Source organism: Passer montanus, unplaced genomic scaffold (genome assembly GCF_014805655.1).
Source record: "Passer montanus isolate IOZ18808 unplaced genomic scaffold, ASM1480565v1 scaffold142, whole genome shotgun sequence".
Classification (NCBI taxonomy): Eukaryota; Metazoa; Chordata; class Aves; order Passeriformes; family Passeridae; genus Passer; species Passer montanus.
The window spans coordinates 213,788-233,703 of NW_024361164.1; the positions used below are offsets into that span (position 1 = coordinate 213,788).

Below are 19,916 nucleotides of genomic sequence, written 5' to 3' on the forward strand. Positions count from 1 at the left end.
CCAGCCCCTCCAAGAATGCTGCCTGGAGGCTTTTTCCTGAGATCCCTGCCCTGCCAGAGTCCCTGACTCCCCCCCGAGCTCTCCATCCTCATCCTCAAGGACTGCTGCATCCCCAGTGGGAGGGGGCCCCCTGTGCCATGGGAAGAGGGCTCTGGGATGTCTGGATGGACCCAGAAAACACTGTCAGCTCTGCAGCTCTGGCCACACAGCCCCAGTATAGGATGGATAATTCCTGCAGCCAGTGGGGTTTAGCAGGGGAAGGACTGAGGGCCTGGACACAGCCACTCACTTCGCTTGCAGAGGAGCTTAAGATGCATTTTTCCAAGCCACTGTATTGATATTTTGGCTCCTGGGGATCAGAGCATCCTTCCACCTGCACCCCAAAGCACCCTGCTAGGCTTGGATCTTTCTTGTGGCAACACGTTGGTGGGTACCCTCTGCCAGCTGACACTCCTGGTTTTCCTTCTCCACTGCTCTTCCAGCCAGCCAGGCCTGTGAGCACACAAATCCCTGCCTTTCCTCAGCACACAGGGGAACCTCTGCCCTGCTGATGTTACTTAATAAGGTCATTTTTGCTGGCCTGGTGTCCTGGCAGGTTTCAGTCCCTGGTGCCCTGTCTGGGTGTGGGGAGAGGGGCCAGGGCAGACCCTGTGTTGCACATTTTCTCCCTGTGCAGGGGGATGCAGAGCTGCAGGGGCTCACCCCGGGTCCCAAGAGTGACCAATCTCCCACCAGCTCAGCCTCTCTCTCCATTTTTTTCCATCCCACCTCAGGGATTTGCTTTGGGGCCTCCCAGCAATCTGCACTTCCCTTTGAAGTTCTACCCAGCCCCGACGCTGATTTATCCCAGGATGGGAGCACAGCTTGGTCCTCCAGGCTCCTCTCTGGAGCACAGCTCTGCTCCCATGGCTGTCCCCATCCCCTCCGTGCCCTTCCCAGCCCCTCTCCTCTGCTCCTTTATATAATACCACTATAGATTTAGCCACTCTGCCATGAGACCCTGCAGATTAAATCTCCTGGCCGGGGGGAGGCCTGGGGAAGAGCTCCAGGCACAGATTAATAGCTCTCTTTTTTAATATTCATAACAATACAGGCTGGTGTCCGGCTCTCGGAAACCCCCGTGTCCTGTTGATTAGTTTAATACTGATGGCACTGACAAATGCATTAACCACAGGGGATAAGAGGGACAGGGAGGGAGGGCCCCCAACAATGACATTTTTAACGTTATTAACTGTTGGCTTTTATCAAGGTCAGAAGACACGGTGGGTCAGAAAGCACAAATCTCACTCAGCATGGGGGAGCTGGGCTGGGTGCTGGAAGCTCAAACCAGTGGTTTAGGGAATGTTTAGGGTTTTGCCAGCCCACCACACTCGCTGTGGGACCCTTCAAACCAGCATCCATGTCATACCCACCTGCCAAGCCCTGTCTGCAGCCCCCCGGGCTGGGTTTCACCCCAGATGGGCACAGGCACCCTCATGCTGGTGGCCACAGAGCTCAGGCAGGTTGTGAATCCCCCCAGGGCTCCTCCAAGAGATCATTTGGTGGCTGGATAAAATTAGATGGATGGAGACAGATTAGCTGAACAGCTGAAGGGAAGGGACAGTCAGATGGATGGGGACAGAGGATGGAGGAGCAAGGATGGGGGGGCAGGCCTGAGGTGCCTCCTGGGGCTGGCTCAGCCCACGGGTGCCACAGCAGCTCTGGTTTTGGCAAGAAGGATGAGGAGGCTCAGCGTTCAGCAGACTGGCTCACCATAGGGAAACTGAGGCAGGGCAGAGGGTGCCACGGCTCTCCCAGCTGCAGCCTCTCCACAGAGCTGGGGGTACCCCAAATCACAGCTGCACAGACCCCAGATCCTGGGGGAATGCCCTGTCTTTGGGCCAGGCTTAAGGGAATCTGCTGCTCCTGATAGTCCCTCATTCCCTTGGCACCTCAAGGGAATGAGGTGTGGGGCTGAGCAAGGCACTGAGCTCCTGGCATGCAGAACTGGGCCTGTTGGGGCCACTTTTGGGGTGATTCCCCTGGTTTTGGAGGGGGATTAACTTTTGGCCAACCCTGAATTGGCCAGGCAGTTAGACTAGATTATTGCTGTAGTTCCCTCCCCACAGGAACAGTCTATTTTATTTAATTTAAGAAGGGATCAGTGAGGGGCTCACAGTGACATTGGCCAGGGCTGCTCAAGCTCAGCACCTCCCAGATTTGCAGGATCAAACCAGGCACCAGCTGCCACCCAAACCCACCCCCAGCCACCTCCCAGCTGCTCCTTATATCCCTCCAACTGGAGATGTAACTGGGCCCAGTTTTCAGCTGTTCAGCACTGGCCATGGGATTAACCCTTTCCTGTGCCACACGGGGCCTGCCAGGACAGCTCAGAGCCCATCCCCTCCCAGGGCCATGGAGGAACTCGGGAAGGAAACCTGAGGCAGTGAAGGAATGCAGGAGGGCAGAGCACCTGAGCCAGGATTGGGCACTCTTGATCAGAATTCCCAGCCCAGGGGGAAGCATGGGGTTGATGGATGCCCACGCCAGTGAACCTTGTGGGTTCCAGGGAGTCAGTGATGCTTCAAAATCACCTTGGGGGATAAAAAACCTCCTTATTTTCTAACACATCAAAGGAGAAAGCATCTGTGAGTGGGTTCCCCTGTGCACACCAGTGCCAGCATCAACACTGGCAGAGCTGTGGCATCCTGGGGATGTGCCACCTCCCTCACTCAGCATCACTCACAGGCCATCTCTTCCTCTAAAGATCCCTAAAAATCCTGACAAAGGGAGGGAAAAGAGCTCACTTCTTCCTGCTCCACACAGAGGTAACCTGTCACGTGCCACGCAGCCCCCAAACACCTTTATCTGCCAAAAACCCACTCTCTCCTCCCCAGCTCACTCATCTAGGTGGATTTCCTCTCCCTTTGGTGAGCAGTGGAGAAAGAGAGAAAGACAGAGAGAGGACAAGAGAGAAAGAGAGAGAGAAGGAAAGACCAAACGAACAAATCACAGCTGCCGGGGTCTTTAAAGAGATTTCACCATATCCATTTCTTTCCCCTTCTTGCGCCTGTGTGTGTCCGTGTATGTGCACATCCCTGACGTCACGGCAGATTTTGAAGTTGCCCGATGCCGGCCATCTGCTCCTGATTACGGGAGGCCCTGAGCTCCTTAAAATTATACGCAGAAAGGCCGGCATGCCCCTCCCGGCTGGAGCGCGGCCACGGCCGGAGCGGGAGCGCATCCCGCTAATCCCGCTGAGCAGAGCGGGGCAAAGACGGCACCGGGCCACAAGCTGCCCTGCAAGGAGGTGCTCCATCATCTCTAGGAGATGTGGGATAGGAGCCTGGGGGTGTTTTGGCAGAGGGACCAAAATTGTGGTAGTGGCTGTGGCTCTGGGGGTCCCGCTCCCATCAGTGCCAGAGCAGCAGCACACAGCTCAAGGAAGGGACTCTGTACTCTAAAATAGAGGATTTGGTGGGAATAAAGCTGGCAAAGGAAGTGGGAAACCACCTTCACTCGGTGCTTTGGAAAAGACCTGCAGGTGTTTTCAGTTGCAGACTGGTGCCTGGCTGCTGCACAAGAAGAGCCACGGGGTCGAGCTGACATCCAACGGGAAAATCCCTGTGGGCATATTTGGGATGCTCCTCACAGCCTCCATCACTGCCAGGACACTGAGCCAGTCCTTGTGCCCCCTTTGTGCCTCAGTTTCCCCATGGCAGGGCAAGAAAAGGCCATGCCTGGCCACTCCATGCCTCTAGGGAATGTCCTTGGGGACTGTCACACTGATCCCACCCGGTCCTGCTGCCCCCATTGCCTGCATCCAGCCCCCAAAAACTGCCTGGTGATTGCAGGGCAATTAACTGCAGCGTGATTACAAGCAGGATGCTTAATGAGGTTAAACCACTACCTGGGACTTCCTGAGTTCTTAATTACTCACTCTTTAATTGCTGCTCTCAAGTACATTAATATAAATGACTGTCTGGGACAGAAAAAAGAGATGTGATCGGTGTGATTGGGATGCTTCGGGGATATGCCCCTTTCCCAGGGCTCAGATCACATTCCATACCCACCAGCAGGGATTACACCCATCAAAGTGCTCAAAACCCCACTTTTCTAAAAAAAAAAAAAAAAAAGTATTTGGCGCTGGAAGGGGAGGGGGAGGTCGGAGTGTCCTGAGCAGCCCCCTGAGCCTGTCTCTGCTCGGCAGCGTCGTGTTTCCGCTGCCTGGTGGATGTGGTGCCCGTGAAGAACGAGGAAGGCGTCGTCATCATGTTCATCCTCAACTTCGAGGACCTGGCGCAGCTGATCGCCAAGAGCAGCGGGCGGAGCCTGCACCAGCGCCTGTCGCACAGCTGGAACAGAGGTGCGTGACAGCTGGAGCAGAGGTGCTTTGCTCGCGAGCACGGGGGGACTGAAGGATGCCTCTGTGACTGGGCAGCATCCTGCATGGGAAGAGGTTTGTGGGTTTTGCACAGCCACAGCTCTGCCTGATTCAGGGACCGGTCCAGCCCAACCCCAGCTGGATGGGAAAAGGCTCTTTGAGCCAGCTGTGCTGCTCCTGCCTCCACAGCTGTCCACAAACACTTCCTGACATCCCAGAGAGCTGGGGAACAGGGCTGGGGGCTGACCCCCTGCATGGGATGGTGCATTTTTGGGAGGAGGTCTCGCTGTGCAGTCCCCTCCGTGACCCCGCCCTGCATTGCTGGATCTTTTCCATATTTATCACTGGCTTGGGCTGGAGGTGCTGGTGTGGGGCAGGACCTGTGTGTGGGGTCACCAGGAGGGCCAGGGGACATTTGGTGTCACCAACAGCGTGGCTGTGCTCTGGGGGTGTCACTGCAGGCCAATGGCGCCAGAGTGGCTGCACTGCAATGGCTCAGCCTGCCCCAGCTTCAGGCTATTCCCCACTCTCCTAGGCTCATTCTAGGGTTTTGGAGACAGTGGAAAATTCAAATTCCCTTTTTTTTGGGAAGACTGGATGAAAGGGAAGCTGTGGTGAGGCTCTTGAGGGGATGTGGATATTCAGGGATGCAGATGTTAGACCTGACAAAGAGCTGTGACTTCTAAATCTCCTCCTTCCATACAGCCCTCAGTGCTGGTCAGCTCTGCTTGAGCCAGGAAATAACCCCACCTCTGCCTTCATGACATTCCCTGGGGGTGCTCTTGGGAGGCTTTGGGCAGGCCCCAAAATAAAGCTGTAGGAGCAGCTTGGGTCTGTCCCCCCTTGGCACATGGGGTGGCACAGCAGGACCAGGATCAGAGCCACATCAGGGAGCCCTGGGGACAGGTGCCCGTTGAACTGGAGTGTGTGAGCCTCAGTGCATTCCCACACGGTGAATTTCTACATCCTGGGGCCATTCAGGTGTCTGTGTATGGCAGCAGGAACCAGCAGAGCTTTGAATGGGTTTGTGTGTGCTCAGGGCAGACAAGCACACCTGGATGTGTGAGTGTGAATGGACAGATAACTGTGCACGTGTTCCTAGCTCTGTGAAGTGATGAGATTCATATTTTTGATGGATTGCTTTAGTACCAGCTACCCTCTCTGCATGACCTGATGAGGAAATCCTAAATTCCAGCACCAGCGTTGCTTTGCAGCCCCATCATCTCTCAGAATATCTCAACATACGATGCACCCATTTCCATCCCACCCAAAGACAGAAGGCACCCAAATCAAGAGTACCTGCCACTTCCCTGCATCTCTGATGCTGTGTTGAGCATCCCAAGGGATGTTGTGATGTCCTGGGTTTCCCACTCCAGTGACAGGGGGTGTGGAAAAGACAGAGTTTGGGGTGCCCATCCAGATCAGGCTCTTTCTGACTCAGTCTTTCATTGCACAGCCACAGGTGGCTGCGTTGCTGGTTGCCAGCTCCCTGGTGTGCAGGGAGAGTTGGATGCTTTGCTTCTTCCAGCTGAAAAGCTGCTCTAGGCAGTGGGGATGGGGTGAGCAAAGGGAGCCCATGTGGTACCCCATGGGCTGGGGCATTTCTGGGCAGGCTGGCACCCTGCCCAAGCAGCTCCGTGGTGTTTTGGGGCTGGATGAGGGAAGCTAATCTTGCCAAAAGCAAAGAGCTCCTCAGCGTGCTGCTTTTTCCCAGGGGACAATGTCTTTGTGGAGCTCATGCCACATCCCATGCACCCCAGGATGGAGGCCACCTTTCGTGCAGGTAGGGAGCAGAGTTGGTGCTGCTGGATGAGCTTCAGGGCTGACCCAGGCCCTGAGGGTGTGAACCCAGCTGCTCACAAAAACTCTGCAGTAGCAAGTGACCATGGCCTCCTCTAGAAGAGGACAGGTGACTTTGCATTGACTGTCACAACCAGGGGCATTGGGCCCTCTCCAGATCTGGCTCTTCCTCTCCTGCACCTCTCTCACATCTCCTAGCAGCCCTGGCTGCCCTTGTCCCAGCCCCTGTCCCCTGTGAGGTGGTCTCCTGGTCCCCTGTGATGGCAGAAAGGGATCTTGTTTTTGTGGTCCAAATTCCCTCACTGAAAATTCAAAACAAATCCAGGAACACAATTGTTAGAACTACTTTTCTTTCTATGCCTTTCTAAATTACCATCTCTATTGTGTGGGGTTTTTTTTCCCTAAAGTTCCACCAAGGAGATTTAGAGGCTCGATTTCCTCCAGGACCAAATCCCTTAATTGGCTTTAACCTTTTTAATTGGCTTAGGGATGCTCTGCACCTTTCCCATCTCACATCCACAGTTGTAGGGAGCTCTTCTCCAGCTCAGAGGAGCTTGCTGCCAGGCCAGGGTCTGCCTTGAGCACGTGGCACTTTGATGGCATGGGAACAGCAAGTGCTTTGGAGGAGGAAGGGCCACACAGCATGTGCATCCCCCAAAGCCACCCAAAATTCTCCACAGCCTCTCCCCCGCCCCGCCTCACTCCAGCCATCACATGCAGCTAGGTCACACCTTTCTCTCTTGTGTTTTGTTTTTCTTTTTAACAAGGTGAAGGTAGGAGTTTGAAGTTTAGTCTCCCGTCCCTGCGGCGACTCAAAATCCAGCGGAAATCTCTGCCCACCAGTGAGTTTGATGGAGTAGCCATTGACTATGGAAAGGTAACCGTAGCCTTTGTCTGGTACCAGCCCACGCCTCAGGCCAGGTCCCAGCTCTTCCTCGCTGTCCCCATCCCAATCCCCTTGGCTGCTGTGGCTCGGGCCATCTCCAGTGGCAGGGCACGGGCTCAGCCTGCTGAGGGCTGGCAGAGCTTTGGCGGTGTGGGCTGCAGCTCCACCCTGCTGCTCTGCACATCCCGTGCCTCGAGGGGGGAGCAGGAGGTGTGCCAAAGCGGGGAGGAAGGTCTGCCTCCATACTCTGAGTTGTCCAGGATGGTGGAGCTCCAGGGAGTTGTCCCCACCTCACATTGGGGACGTGCTGGTGGTTGTAGGAGCATGGATCAGGTGTGCTCTGAGCAAGGACTGGCAGGCTCTTTTCCCCATGTTTTCCTGGCAGGGACCAGGCAGCACAGGCAGGTCCAGCTTCTCAGCCCTCCAGCAAAGATTGTACTTCCCATGATGGAAGGTGATGCTGTCACCAATCTTGGTGGGGCTTGTTTAGAGATTGCTGTTCTTGGTGGCTTCCTGACTGTCAGCAGTGCTCAGGGCACCTCCAGTCAAAGACCTGTTGTTTTCTGAAATGCTGCAGCTCAAGGCTGTGAGCAGGAGGCTTTTGCTCTGCTAAGGCATCCCTGGGTGCCAGGGTCTGGCTGTGCTGGGTGTATCCAGGCAGCCTGGATAAATCTGCTTCCCCAAATCATAGATGGAAGGTGCCTGTCTTCTCAGAGGTTGTGCTTATGGTAGATTGAAGATGTGTGTAGGGTTATCAGATGCTTTGGGTGCATCATTCCCACAGGCACCAGCACTGCTAAAAGCTCTGGGTACCCCGAGGCTGGAGCTGCACGGGGCACTGCAGTGTGGAATGGAAATGGAATGCAGGGTGGAATGGAAAATGTGCATTGAGGACAGCCTGATGATTCACCACTTTGCTGGAGCTTGGTCAAGTGGGCACAGCCCAGAGATGCAGCGCCAGCCTCTGCAGGCATCCCATCCTAAGACCTGCCCTAAAGGGCCCTAGGGATGGTGAGAAGTGCCACAGTTCCTCCTGTGGGTATTACTGGAGGTGCACATTCTTATGGGTTTCTACTCCAGAAGGTGGTTGCTTTGCACACCCCATTGCAGAAATTAAAGTCTGGAAACTCTTCAGGTCTCCAGGAAAAAAGGTTTAGCCGTGGTTTATGGTGGCTGTAGGAGAAGGAGGAGCAATATGGCCAAATTTGCAAAGCCAGCAGCTCCTCCAGTGCTTCCTGGTGCAGAGCACATCCTCCCCCATAAACACCAGCACAGGGCCTGGGCACTGCCCCTCGGTGGTGGCCTGAGCAGCAGGGAGGGAAGGGCAGCCCCAGTGGTGGGACACAGGGACATCTCAGAAAAACGCATGGCACAGCAGGTACTCCAGGCAAGCCTGTCCCTAGGTCTCCTTTTCTCTTGCTCTCACCTGCTTCCACCCGTGCAGCATCGCCTCGCAAACCTCCCCACACTGCCCAGCCTCCGGCGGGAGCTGGTAGGAGCCAGGAGCTGCCAAGTCCCCAGGGACTCGGTCGCCCCACTCCAAAGCAGGTCCTGGTCCAGGCTGGAGATGACCTCAGGAACTGCAGTGCTTCCCAGCCCTCTGCCTCTCCTCTTACCTACCCCGGCTCCCTCTCCTTCCCCCACAGCACGCGGGGACTCCTTCTAATACAACGCTTTCTCCTGGCTGTCTTAAAGCCTGGTGGTGACTCCCTGATTTTGAGGGACTTGAAGACATCGCCCAAGGAAAACTGTATGCAGTCAGAGACCGAATCCCTCCTGGAAAAGGAGCGGAGGCCAAGCCTGGAGGCCGACCCCACCCTACAACACTCGTCCCCGAAACAAGAGCCTCCCGTGCTGGGCCCACGAGGGTCGTACCCCGCATGGGGTTTCTTTCGGTCTCGCCCTGGGGGCAGCTTCCACAGCCTCCGCAGGGTCTCCTCCTTGGACAACTTTGAGGCCGCGAGGTCTGAGTTCCAGAGAAAATTCAGGGAAAGGAGGGCAAACTCAGGTAGGGAAAACCCCGGAGCTGTCGGTTCTACTGCGGGAGTCAGGGTTCTGCCGATGGCCTCAGCACAGCTCGGGGGGGAGGTCTCGGTCTCTTTTCCCTCTGCAAAGTGGAGATTACCTGGGTCTTCTCCCCAAAACCCATCTCCATGTGATTCCCTGCACAGGCAGGTCCTGCTCTGTAGGTAGAGCCATCCGTGGTTTGTGTGTGAGGTGTGAGACCGTATGAGGTTGCATTTGGCTGCCCCACGCAAGGGGCACCCCGATGCCATCCCACCTTCCCTGGAGGGAGGGAAGGGCTCTGCAGGCATGTGCAGTGTGAGCTGTGTCCATGTGTTGGAGGTGGGTGAGACAGGCCAGGCCACTCTGAAAGGAATGATCCTTCATCATGCTATCCACATGCAGACCTCTGGTTCTCATGAGAGTGATGAGGACAAATCAGATGGAGGTCAAGAAAGACAAGGCTCTCAGCTGGGGGTGAGAGAGATTGATCTGTGGAATCTGGCTGTAAAAATGGGCTGGGGGTTCATGATCCTCCAACAGTCACAGGTTACAGACCCTCAGGAGGAGACACGATGGAGAGGGAGGGAAGGGGCATGAGCAGGGAGAAGGGTGGCAGCAGGATGGCTGGTGCTAACTGGGCACCTTCACAATGCCTTCAGACACCTCCTGCCCACACCACCACTTGGGGCAATGTCAGACTGCAAGGGTTAGAAGGGGTAAAAAATTGAAAATACAACCCTGCCCTGCGTGTAGGAGATGGAAAGGTTGGTACACACTGAGGACAGTGCCCGGGGATCTTCCTGGAGCTCTGGCTCTGGGTACAGGCTCCCACTCATGACAACACGTTGCCACAAGCCTGACCAAGAAATTACCTACACAACTTCCTCCCTGGTCCTGCCCTGGGGTGACCCAGAGGCAGGTCCCCAGGGAGAAATATCAGGATCCACCCTCACTACAGCTCTTTTTCCAGAGAAAGCTCTGACCTCCCTACCTGGAGCTGGGGGTGGAGGATACATCCGACTCCTGGTTCACTTTGGTGGCCAAAAACCAAGACAGCAGCTCAGAAGCTATGTTTGGCAGGCAAAGGGTGGAGGAGAACAACCTCCTCCTGTCTGTTTTCATGCCAGTTTGGGCATCTCTCCCTGGTGAATCTCAGTGGGTTGATCCCCAACCCACTGCAGTCATCAGGGGTAGCAAAGGACACTGAGTATCTCTGTGTTTTGGCAGCTGCTCTGAGCCTCCTGCAGGAGGTTTAATGGTGAAAAGATGAGTGATGTGAGGGAAAAACAACCCTCTCTCAGGCATCCCAGGCTGGGCATCTGGGCCAGCCTGAAGAAGTCAAGCCTTTATGGCCAAGCAGATTTTGTCACCCTTTGGTGGCACCTTGTGGTGGTTCCCAGCTCCTGGAGGTCCTACACGAGGTCAGGGCTCTGGGGATCTGTCCCTGCTCACACTGCCCTTCTCAGTGCTCCTCTCCATCCTCTTTCAGAGGCTTCCCACGTCAAACCCAACCCCCCGAACTCCACCTCGGACTCGGACCTCATGAAGTACCGGACCATCAGCCAGATCCCCCAGTTCACCCTCAACTTCGTGGAGTTCAACCTGGAGAAGCACCGCTCTGGCTCCACCACAGAGATTGAGATAATTGCTCCCCACAAGGTGATGGAGCGCACCCAGAACGTCACCGAGAAGGTCACACAGGTATGGGGGCCCTGAGGTGCCACCAAGGCAGTGATGGGGTGCTGGTGTTGCTGCTGGGGGACAGTCACAAGGACTCTGGTGGCTCTGGGAGGAGAGGAGCAGAGAGTGTTGTGACACCTGGAGATTCCATCCCAGGAAATGCCAAAATGCCATGTTTGGTTATGCCTTCCTCTGAATGACTGAAATTCTCATTTTAGTCCCCTAAATGAGTATTTCTGGCAATTTGTGGCTGGGGAAACACCAGCATAAACTGCTCGTGATGGTGGCCTTGACGGGGACATGTGTTTGCATGTTTTTGTGTGCATGTGGCTTCTTTTGTGGGGAGATCTGGCCACTGTTCCTGCCCCCCAGCGCTGGGAATGGAGCCCTCGGGGTATGACTGGCCCCGAGGTGCCCAGCCAGGACCTGGCCTGGTGGCAGCACACCGAGGGCCACAGGATCCCCTGGGAGACAGCAGGTGGCACTGCACTGTCACTGTCACCCAGAGGGACACGGGACAGTGCATCCCGTGGGGATAGCAGTGAAAGATGCTGATGGGTCCCCAGTAAGGAGCTCTTCTAGCTGTGGGGAAACTGAGGCACTGGAAAGCTTCAATGTACAAAGTACATCCAAGGGCACCTCCCATTGTTGCCAGCAGCAGCCCAGGGCAAATTTAATGAAAACACAGCTATCTGACCCCAGAAAAGCCTCCAGGCTTGGGAGTTTGCTCCATCAGAGTGGGGTGCTGTCCAGGATTCTCCTTCTGTCTCGGTGCCATGTTAAATAATTCATGGTGAGGCAGAGACAGTGGCGAGACACCGTCTAAAAATACCAGGGAGTGGAGACGAGCTGTTTGGGATGGTCTGGCCCTGCAGTGAGCTGGCAGGGAGGGCAGGCCACAAGTGCAGTGAAGGTCCCACAGGCTCACAGGGCTGTGGCTCAGGAGCACGGCTGGAGGCACGTGGGGATGCTCTGGGGTCAGTGTCAGCAGGCTGGGGTCCTGTCTGCAGGTGGAATGTGTCCCAGTCCCCCCATCTGCCCCTCTGGGCAGGAGGGTGCTGGGAACAGGGATGAGCTGTGCCAGGATATGTGCTGGGAGTGATGCTGGGTCACTGCCAGCCTGCAGCCAGCACCATGGGCCTGATCCTGCCCAGCCACTCGTGTTTGAGGCTCTCCTGGTGATTCTGGAGGGGCCCCCACCTCAGGTCAGTCCCTTTATCCCCAGCACCAGGCAAGGGACACTGGGGGACAGCTGGGAAGGTGATGGGTGCCGGGGAACCACGGGGCATGAGCAATGGCCTGGGTCAGCCAGGGTCACAGGAGCCTCCCCCCTCTGTCACCCACAGCCCACACACACCCTGCTCCCTCCTCCTCCTCCTTCTCCCCTCTGCACTCCCTCGCTCACTGCCAGCACCCAGCACCCCACGCCATGAGCCTGCAGCTAAAGCCAGTAAGTGCAGGAGGAAGGGGACAAAGGGAAGGGGCACCCAGGAGGATCACCATGGGGAACAGTGGCACTGCCACCTTCAGAGACTCCCAGGGCCACCCAGGCCACCCAAGGGTGACCTTCCCATCCCTTAGGGGCAGAGAGGAACAAGGCTACAGCGGCTCCTTAGCTCTGTGTTGGCTTGGATGCTCTTCTGGGGGTTGTTTCTTTACCTTTTTCTGCCTCAGATCTTTGGGGCTGTGGTTTTTTATTCATTCCTCCCTGGAAAGCAAGAGTGTTTAACCTGTTCTTGCTTCTGCCACAAGAGCTAGGTGCCAGGAACGAGGGGCAGGGCAGGTGCCCCAGCACAGGGAACAGTATTTGGTGGCCTGAATTCAGGACTGGCCCCACAGAGCTGCCTCCAGCCAGGCAGAACAAGCATTCAGCTGCCGAGGCTGCGAGCATTGCTGCTTTTCCCAGCCACAAGCTGAAGGAGCCCACCTCAGCTCTTCCAGGTGCATCCCAGTTTTAGCATCAAGCATTTATCAGTGTTGCCTTGTTCCCATCCCCAGAGGAGCCAGTCCCCAAGCCCAGCTGGCACCTCATTCCCTCCACAACGATTGCGTTTGGGTCACTTTTTCCAATCCCTCCCCTCTCCGTCCACCGCCGACGTCGACGGCTCCCGCTGCTCCATTGGCGCTGCCGTCCCCACGGGGGCCCGGCATCGATTGGCTTTGATTAATCCACGCCGGGCTCCCGAACGCCCTTCGCAGCCGCATGCCTCCCACCCGCCTGGCCGAGTGCCTGCGTGCCTGCGTGGGCAATGCCACGGCCCGAGCGCTGCGCCCGCCGTGCCGGACGCTGCCTGGGCCCGTGGGGCTGGGGGCCCCCATGGTGGACACCCGGACCTCGAGGGCCAGCTGCCGCCTGGGGCGCAGGGCCAGCTGCAGGCAGGTAGGAGCAGGGGACACCTCTGGGGCACGGGGCCTGCTGCGGTGTTCTGGGATGTGGGAGAGGCTGCTTGTTGTGGGATGGATCCTCTTTGGATCGCAGCATCAGGAGCCCTTGGGAAACCCTTGAACAAGAAACCTTGATCCTTCCTGTCAGGGCAGGAAGGATCAGACCCTTCTGATCCATGGTGATGCTCATCACTGTTGCGTTGGGATATGTGGATCCTCCTTTCTCCTCTCTTCTCTTTCCTCTCTACTCTCCTTTGCAGCCCAGCTGGGGGGCCCAGTGCCAGGAGAGAGAATTGAGGTGCCCCTCACCCTCCTTTGCAACTGGCACTGGTCCCAGCACTACAGGGACACTGGGGGACATCAGAGCAGCAGGGGCAGGAAGGGGATCCAGCTGCATCCAGCTCCAAATAAGCCCCTTCATGCCGTCACCCCTCAGCACCCAAAGCAGGGCAGCCCCACCCCTCCCTTACCCAGTGTCTCGTGTTGTGTCCCCACAGTGGCTTTAGAGCCACCAGGAGCTGGCATTGGTCCTGGAGGGGGAGCTGGGCCAGGCTTGGATGTGTGGGGACCTCACTGGGGCTGCGGATTGTCCCCATGAAAGCAGCGAGCTGTGGGGACACGTGACAGCATGGGAGGGTGCTTGCACCATCTCACATCAAGATGGTGTTTGCACGTTGGTGGCCACAGGTGAGATGGGAAATGAGCATTGCCTGAGGCTTTGCTGCAGGTGGCCCAAGCTGTCCCTCTGCTTGGAGGACAAATGTACCAGAAGAACATCAGGGGAAGATACTTGCTATGGCCAAGAAAGGCACGGTGCAAGGCTTGCAGGATGCCCAATCTGCTGTCACCCTCAGGTGACACAGCCATGTGAGGGCATCTCCAAGCTGCCCATCCCACAGCCCTGTAGCAGGGACATCCAGCAGCTCCCAAGCAGGTGGCACAGAGCTGAGGGCAGAATGAGGCTCAGCAGCAGGCACTTTCCTCTCTGCTGGGTCAGAAGGCCATCAAGCATGTAAGAAACTGCCTCAAGGGTGACCACCAGAGACAGACAGGGACCTTGATGTCAGCCACAGTGGAAACTGGACAAACATATGCAGCCAACAAAGGTGAAAAAGCTGTAGGAAACCATTGTGTGCTCCTCAGTGCTCTATGAGCACATGGAAGTCCTTTGCCCGGTTCCTGGCATTATGCAGCCTCTCTCCTGGTCTCACATCCTTCTCACACCCCTCTCCTGGTCTCACATCCTTCTCACACCCCTCTCCTGGTCTCACATCCTTCTCACACCCCTCCTCTGGCAGGTGCTGTCCCTGGGCGCTGACGTCCTTCCCGAGTACAAGCTGCAGGCGCCGCGCATCCACCGATGGACCATCCTGCACTACAGCCCCTTCAAGGCCGTGTGGGACTGGCTCATCCTCCTGCTGGTCATCTACACTGCCGTCTTCACCCCCTACTCAGCCGCCTTCCTGCTCAACGAGGAGCAGGTGGAGGAGAAGCGCTGGGACTGCAGCTACTCCTGTGACCCGCTCAACATCATTGACCTCATCGTGGACATCATGTTCATCGTGGACATTGTCATCAACTTCCGCACCACCTACGTCAACATCAACGACGAGGTGGTGAGCCACCCCGGCAAGATCGCCATCCATTACTTCAAGGGGTGGTTCCTCATTGACATGGTGGCTGCCATCCCCTTCGACCTGCTCATCTTCCGCTCTGGCTCTGATGAGGTAAGAGCAGGGTCTATCAGGACAGGAGGGGATGCATGGGTGGATAGGGAGAGATGAATGAGAAAGAAAGGGATGTGGGCGGTTTGATGTAAGTGGTAGATGGCTAAATCCATGGGGAGAGGGGTAGTTGGTCACAGGGTGGAGAAGGGTGTCTTTACAGGTTTGTAAGCAGCTGGGACCTGGGATTTAATTTTTTAGGGTCAGGCAGTCCCTACTCTAAGTGTTAAGAGTTGGTCCACTCCCCTTGTTGAGGCAGACCTAGCAGAGCAGGCTGGGGGCTCAGTTTAAGGGCTGACCCCACATGCCAGTGTGGGTGAATTTGGGGGTGCATTGCCAGTCAGACTCAAAATGTTGGCAGTGGGATAACCCCGTAGTTACTGTACTGCCTGGAGGCTCCACCTCTGGGAGTGAAAGGCAGCTCTTTTGGGAGCAATGGCTGGCAAGGCAAGGACCCATCAGGAAATATGGGCTTGGCCTTGGCTCTTCTCACTTGCTCATCCCTAATCCCAGAGCTTGTTGCCTTTATGATCAGCAGAGGCAAACTGCCCTTCCTGTGCTGTGACTCATCTGACCTAGTTCAGAGGTCACCTCCAGGACAAGGTGATTCACACTCTGGAAATGCATTTTGATCCTTCAAAGGAAGCACGGCTCAGCTGGGAACATGCCTTTGGGGCATGCCATATTCATCCTTTGCACGTCCCTGAGGTGTCTCCCCTCTCCCCTGCAGACCACCACCCTCATTGGCCTCCTGAAGACTGCCCGGCTGCTGCGGCTGGTGCGCGTGGCGCGGAAGCTGGACCGCTACTCGGAGTACGGCGCGGCCGTGCTCTTCCTGCTCATGTGCACCTTCGCCCTCATCGCCCACTGGCTGGCCTGCATCTGGTATGCCATCGGCAACGTGGAGAGGCCCTACATGGAGCACAAGATCGGCTGGCTGGACAACCTGGGTGACCAGATCGGCAAGCGCTACAACGACAGCGACCTCTCCTCTGGCCCGTCCATCAAGGATAAATATGTCACTGCCCTGTACTTCACCTTCAGCAGCCTCACCAGCGTGGGCTTTGGCAATGTCTCGCCCAACACCAACTCTGAGAAGATCTTCTCCATCTGTGTCATGCTCATTGGCTGTGAGTGCCTGCGCATGTTCCCATCCCTGCTTTGGAGGTTGGAGCATCTCCCTCTGCCTCTTCTGCACAGACAAATGGATGGGGTGATAGAAATACATGTTCTCAGGTCCTGGTAGATATGGGCTTTGGGAATCTGCTGGTTCTAGGTCTCATATAGCTGGACATGCATCTCTCCATGTCCCACTGAGTCCTGCCCTCTCGTTTCAGCTCTGATGTATGCCAGCATCTTCGGCAACGTCTCAGCCATCATCCAGCGCCTCTACTCAGGCACAGCACGCTACCACACGCAGATGCTGCGGGTCAAGGAGTTCATCCGCTTCCACCAGATCCCCAACCCCCTGCGCCAGCGCCTGGAGGAGTATTTCCAGCACGCCTGGTCCTACACCAACGGCATCGACATGAACGCGGTGAGTGCGGGCAGGTAGGCCCTGTGTCCTCACAGCACTTTGTCCTAAACAACACGGCGTCTAGATCTGGGTCCACCCAAATATTTCCATCCTTTTGGTCAGTTGGGAGGTTGGAGACAGACTCTATCCATACAGCTCTGCATTTCCACCTCTTGCATCCCCCTTTCTCCTTCTCTCTTTTTTCTGCCCATTCCTTTACATGCACCCAGAGGTTTTCCAGGATCGTGAGCACATTTCTTGGTCAGAGAGCAGGTTTGGTGGGGAGCTCAGATCCCTCTTGGCACTGAGCACTTTCAGGCTGGTGTCTGTTGGTGTCACAGGAGCGGAGCAGGTATCGATCCAGTTCCTCTCCACACCACCGGTTGCTAAGCAAAGTGCATCCTGCTCTCGCAGCAGGGAAAGGAGGGCATTTAAATAAACCTCGATCCATTTTAATTAGAGCCCAGAGAGGCAGCTGTTTGTTAGCAAAGGGGGGATCAATGGCGGAGCTGTGCTGGAGAGGCGCCGTGTCTCCGAGCCTTTGTGCCGACAGCGCCGGGGCTCCGTGGGGATGAGGATGCAGCTTGGCTGAGGGGTTCTGGGCTGGGGACTGGACTCAGCCCTGGGATTCAGTGCACAGACATGATGGCTCAGCCAGCAGCAAGGCAGAGGAATGAAAAAGGATAAAGCAAGGAGAGACATGAGACCTCGTATTTCTGGTCTCTTAGGTATCGGGTTATCAGCCCACTCATTCCCTGCTAATGCTCCTTCTTTTCCTTAAGATTTGATCCTGAGCAGCATCAGGACACAGATTTGTATGAATTCAGCGTCTCCCTCTAAAGTTGCTGCTGCCACGTGAAACAACTGGGCAGCATTTGGGGGTTTGCTGCTGGGAGAGCTTTGGGTTAAACCTCTCAGGTGGAGGAGAACCCTGGGCTGGACATCAGTGGCAATAACGAGAAGCAGTGCCACTCTACCAAGCACGGGTGCTCTTGGCTTAGCACAAACCCAGGTCACAAATCCCCAGGGAGAGCTGAGCTTGCGGCTCAGCCACGCCGCCGCTCACACCAATTCCTGCTGGCTGCTGCTGTGATCTCATCAATCACCCCACAGCCTGATCAATTCGTCCACCCCTGATTTCCCGGTAGGGAAACACTTCTGCTAGCATGGGAGATCAAGCTGAAGCCAGGAACAAGTCGTGCTCACCAGCCCCAGCGTGGCTGTTCCAGATTTGGCCACCAGCGGGATGTGAGCAAAGAGGACAGCAAGGAGGACCCCAGGGCCATATGCTGCTCTCCAAAAAAAACCCAAACCCAGGTGGTTTTCACCTTGGCACCGTGAGTCATTGGTGGCAGCAGCTTTCTCCATATTGTGAGTTTTACCTTGATGTCACCTTCAGATTCAGCTTTTGTTCAACATGAGGTATTTGCACAGGTATATTTAGCTGTCAGTGCACACAACTGTCCTGTGCTGCTGTTTCTTGGCATTCAGGCAGGTGCTGTTTAATTAAGGTTTTTGTGCTCTTTGTGCCAGTTTCTGCTCTCATTCATCCAAGATTAGTGGGTGTAAAGATGAAAAAGGGGATATGCCACCATTGGGTATAAATAGCTCGAACTGGTTACTTTTATTAATTGCTTGGGAGTGCTGTTGTCCCCAGCCACAAGCAGCAAAAGCCAGCGACAGGCAGGCAGGGATCCACCAAGGGAAGATCAAACGACAATTGAAATCACGGAATCACAGAATGGTTTACGGTTGGAAGGGACCTCAAAGCTCAAACTGTTCCACTCCCTGCTATGAGCAAGAACATCTTCCACTGGTCCAGGTTGTTCCAAGCCCCATCCATCTGGCCTTGAACACTTCCAGGGATGGGAAAATGCCCCCACATTCGGCTTTCTGGGCACACGTTCTCCCTGTTTGGCCCCATTGTTTCATGCTGAGTGTCACACAGCCTCCCAGCTCTGTCACAGCATTCCCTCCCGGGACAGTGGCCTGATGGCATCTCTCCCTGGCTCTCCACAGGTGCTGAAGGGCTTCCCTGACTGCCTGCAGGCCGACATCTGCCTGCACCTGAACCGCACGCTGCTGCAGAACTGCAAAGCGTTCCGGGGAGCCAGCAAAGGCTGCCTGCGCGCCCTGGCCATGAAGTTCAAGACAACTCATGCACCACCCGGGGACACCCTGGTGCACTACGGGGATGTCCTCACCACGCTCTACTTCATCTCCCGGGGCTCCATTGAGATCCTCAGGGAAGACATTGTGGTGGCCATCTTAGGTGAAAAAGTCCTTCCTTTTGTGAGGGGTGACGGGCGAGGGGCAAAGGGTGATGAGCACTGAGCAGTGGATGAAGGGTGGCAGGTGAGGGTAAAGAACTTCCCCACATACTGAGGAAGGGAAGGTTGTTCCTCAGCATCTGCTGGGTCCCCACACCAGTGGACAATGAAAGGAAGATCCCTGGGAAATGCCAGGGAGAAGCAGCAAAGGAGTAAGGAGAGCAGGACATGACTCAGCAGTCTCCAGCCATCACTGATGACCCACTGCCCCTGGCTTGGTGTCACCATCACTGGTGGCTTTCACAGTGTTATCCCCAACACACACAGTCAGGGTTGGTGTCGCTGGGCACCCCCTTGTTCACGAGCTGGACCAGAATAGCTGGACAGTAGTGGGTGCCCATGTCTCCACAATGAGCTGTCTCTTGACACAGGGAAGAACGACATCTTTGGGGAGCCCATCAGCCTCTACGCCCGCCCAGGGAAGTCCAACGCCGACGTGAGGGCCCTGACCTACTGTGACTTGCACAAGATCCAGCGTGAGGACCTGCTGGAGGTCTTGGACATGTACCCAGCCTTCTCTGACAACTTCTGGAGCAACCTAGAGATCACCTTCAACCTACGAGATGTGAGTGCCAGGGCTGCCCCAGGGAGCAAATGTAGTCAGTACTTAAATTTGGCAAGTGGAAGGGCTGAAGCAAGACTGTCAGGAGGTGCAACAGCCACATTTCCCATTCTCCAGGGCATTCTCCAGGGAGTTATGATTCCCCCACAGCAGGACACGTCTACTTTTATAGTGTGTGACTGAACTTTGTCCTTTCCTGACTTTTTTTTTTTCAGAGACCTAAAATATAGACAAGAAAGTAAATATCCCTGCATGTCCTGTCCCACTCTGGGATGTCCTGCCACTTCTCAGGGTGCTCCTTCCCTCCCCATGGCTCTGACACACTTACCTCAGTCTCAGAGGAGCTTCAGGAACCCCTTGAGCTTTGAAACCAGTCCAGGAGGCACTGGGTGGGACAGGCCAGTGGTGAAGAGACAGCAGTACCTTCACCTTCAGAGGACATGGAAAGGGCTGTAGCCAGCAGGCATGGGGATGGGACAGGACACCCTTTCCCTGCTGAGCAGCCCCTCTGGTTCCTCAGGCAGACAGCGTTCCCCGCTCACCCCTCAGCGAGGAGTACGACTGCACCTACCGCCGGGCTCGCCGCCGCAAGCGCTCCCCCTGCCAGCCCAACAAGCCTGGTGAGTCCCCTGCCCTGGCAGAGCCCTGCCTGCAGGGCAGGAC

The 19,916-nt window shown here is 56.0% G+C and overlaps 1 protein-coding gene across 2 annotated transcripts in view; it reads left to right on the forward strand.

Annotated features, from left to right (window-relative positions):
• KCNH6 (potassium voltage-gated channel subfamily H member 6) overlaps positions 1-19,916 on the forward strand; it is a 31,478-nt gene that overhangs the window by 7,131 nt on the left and 4,431 nt on the right. Inside the window, exons 3-12 of one of the 2 annotated variants that reach the window (XM_039700695.1) lie at positions 4,190-4,345; positions 6,931-7,040; positions 8,745-9,057; positions 10,546-10,757; positions 14,420-14,848; positions 15,576-15,975; positions 16,183-16,382; positions 18,381-18,633; positions 19,063-19,256; positions 19,774-19,873. In XM_039700695.1, the coding sequence (XP_039556629.1) occupies positions 4,190-4,345; positions 6,931-7,040; positions 8,745-9,057; positions 10,546-10,757; positions 14,420-14,848; positions 15,576-15,975; positions 16,183-16,382; positions 18,381-18,633; positions 19,063-19,256; positions 19,774-19,873 (2,367 nt within the window). The remainder of the gene's footprint in view (positions 1-4,189; positions 4,346-6,930; positions 7,041-8,744; positions 9,058-10,545; positions 10,758-14,419; positions 14,849-15,575; positions 15,976-16,182; positions 16,383-18,380; positions 18,634-19,062; positions 19,257-19,773; positions 19,874-19,916) is intronic. The other variant, XM_039700696.1, reaches the window with a different exon arrangement.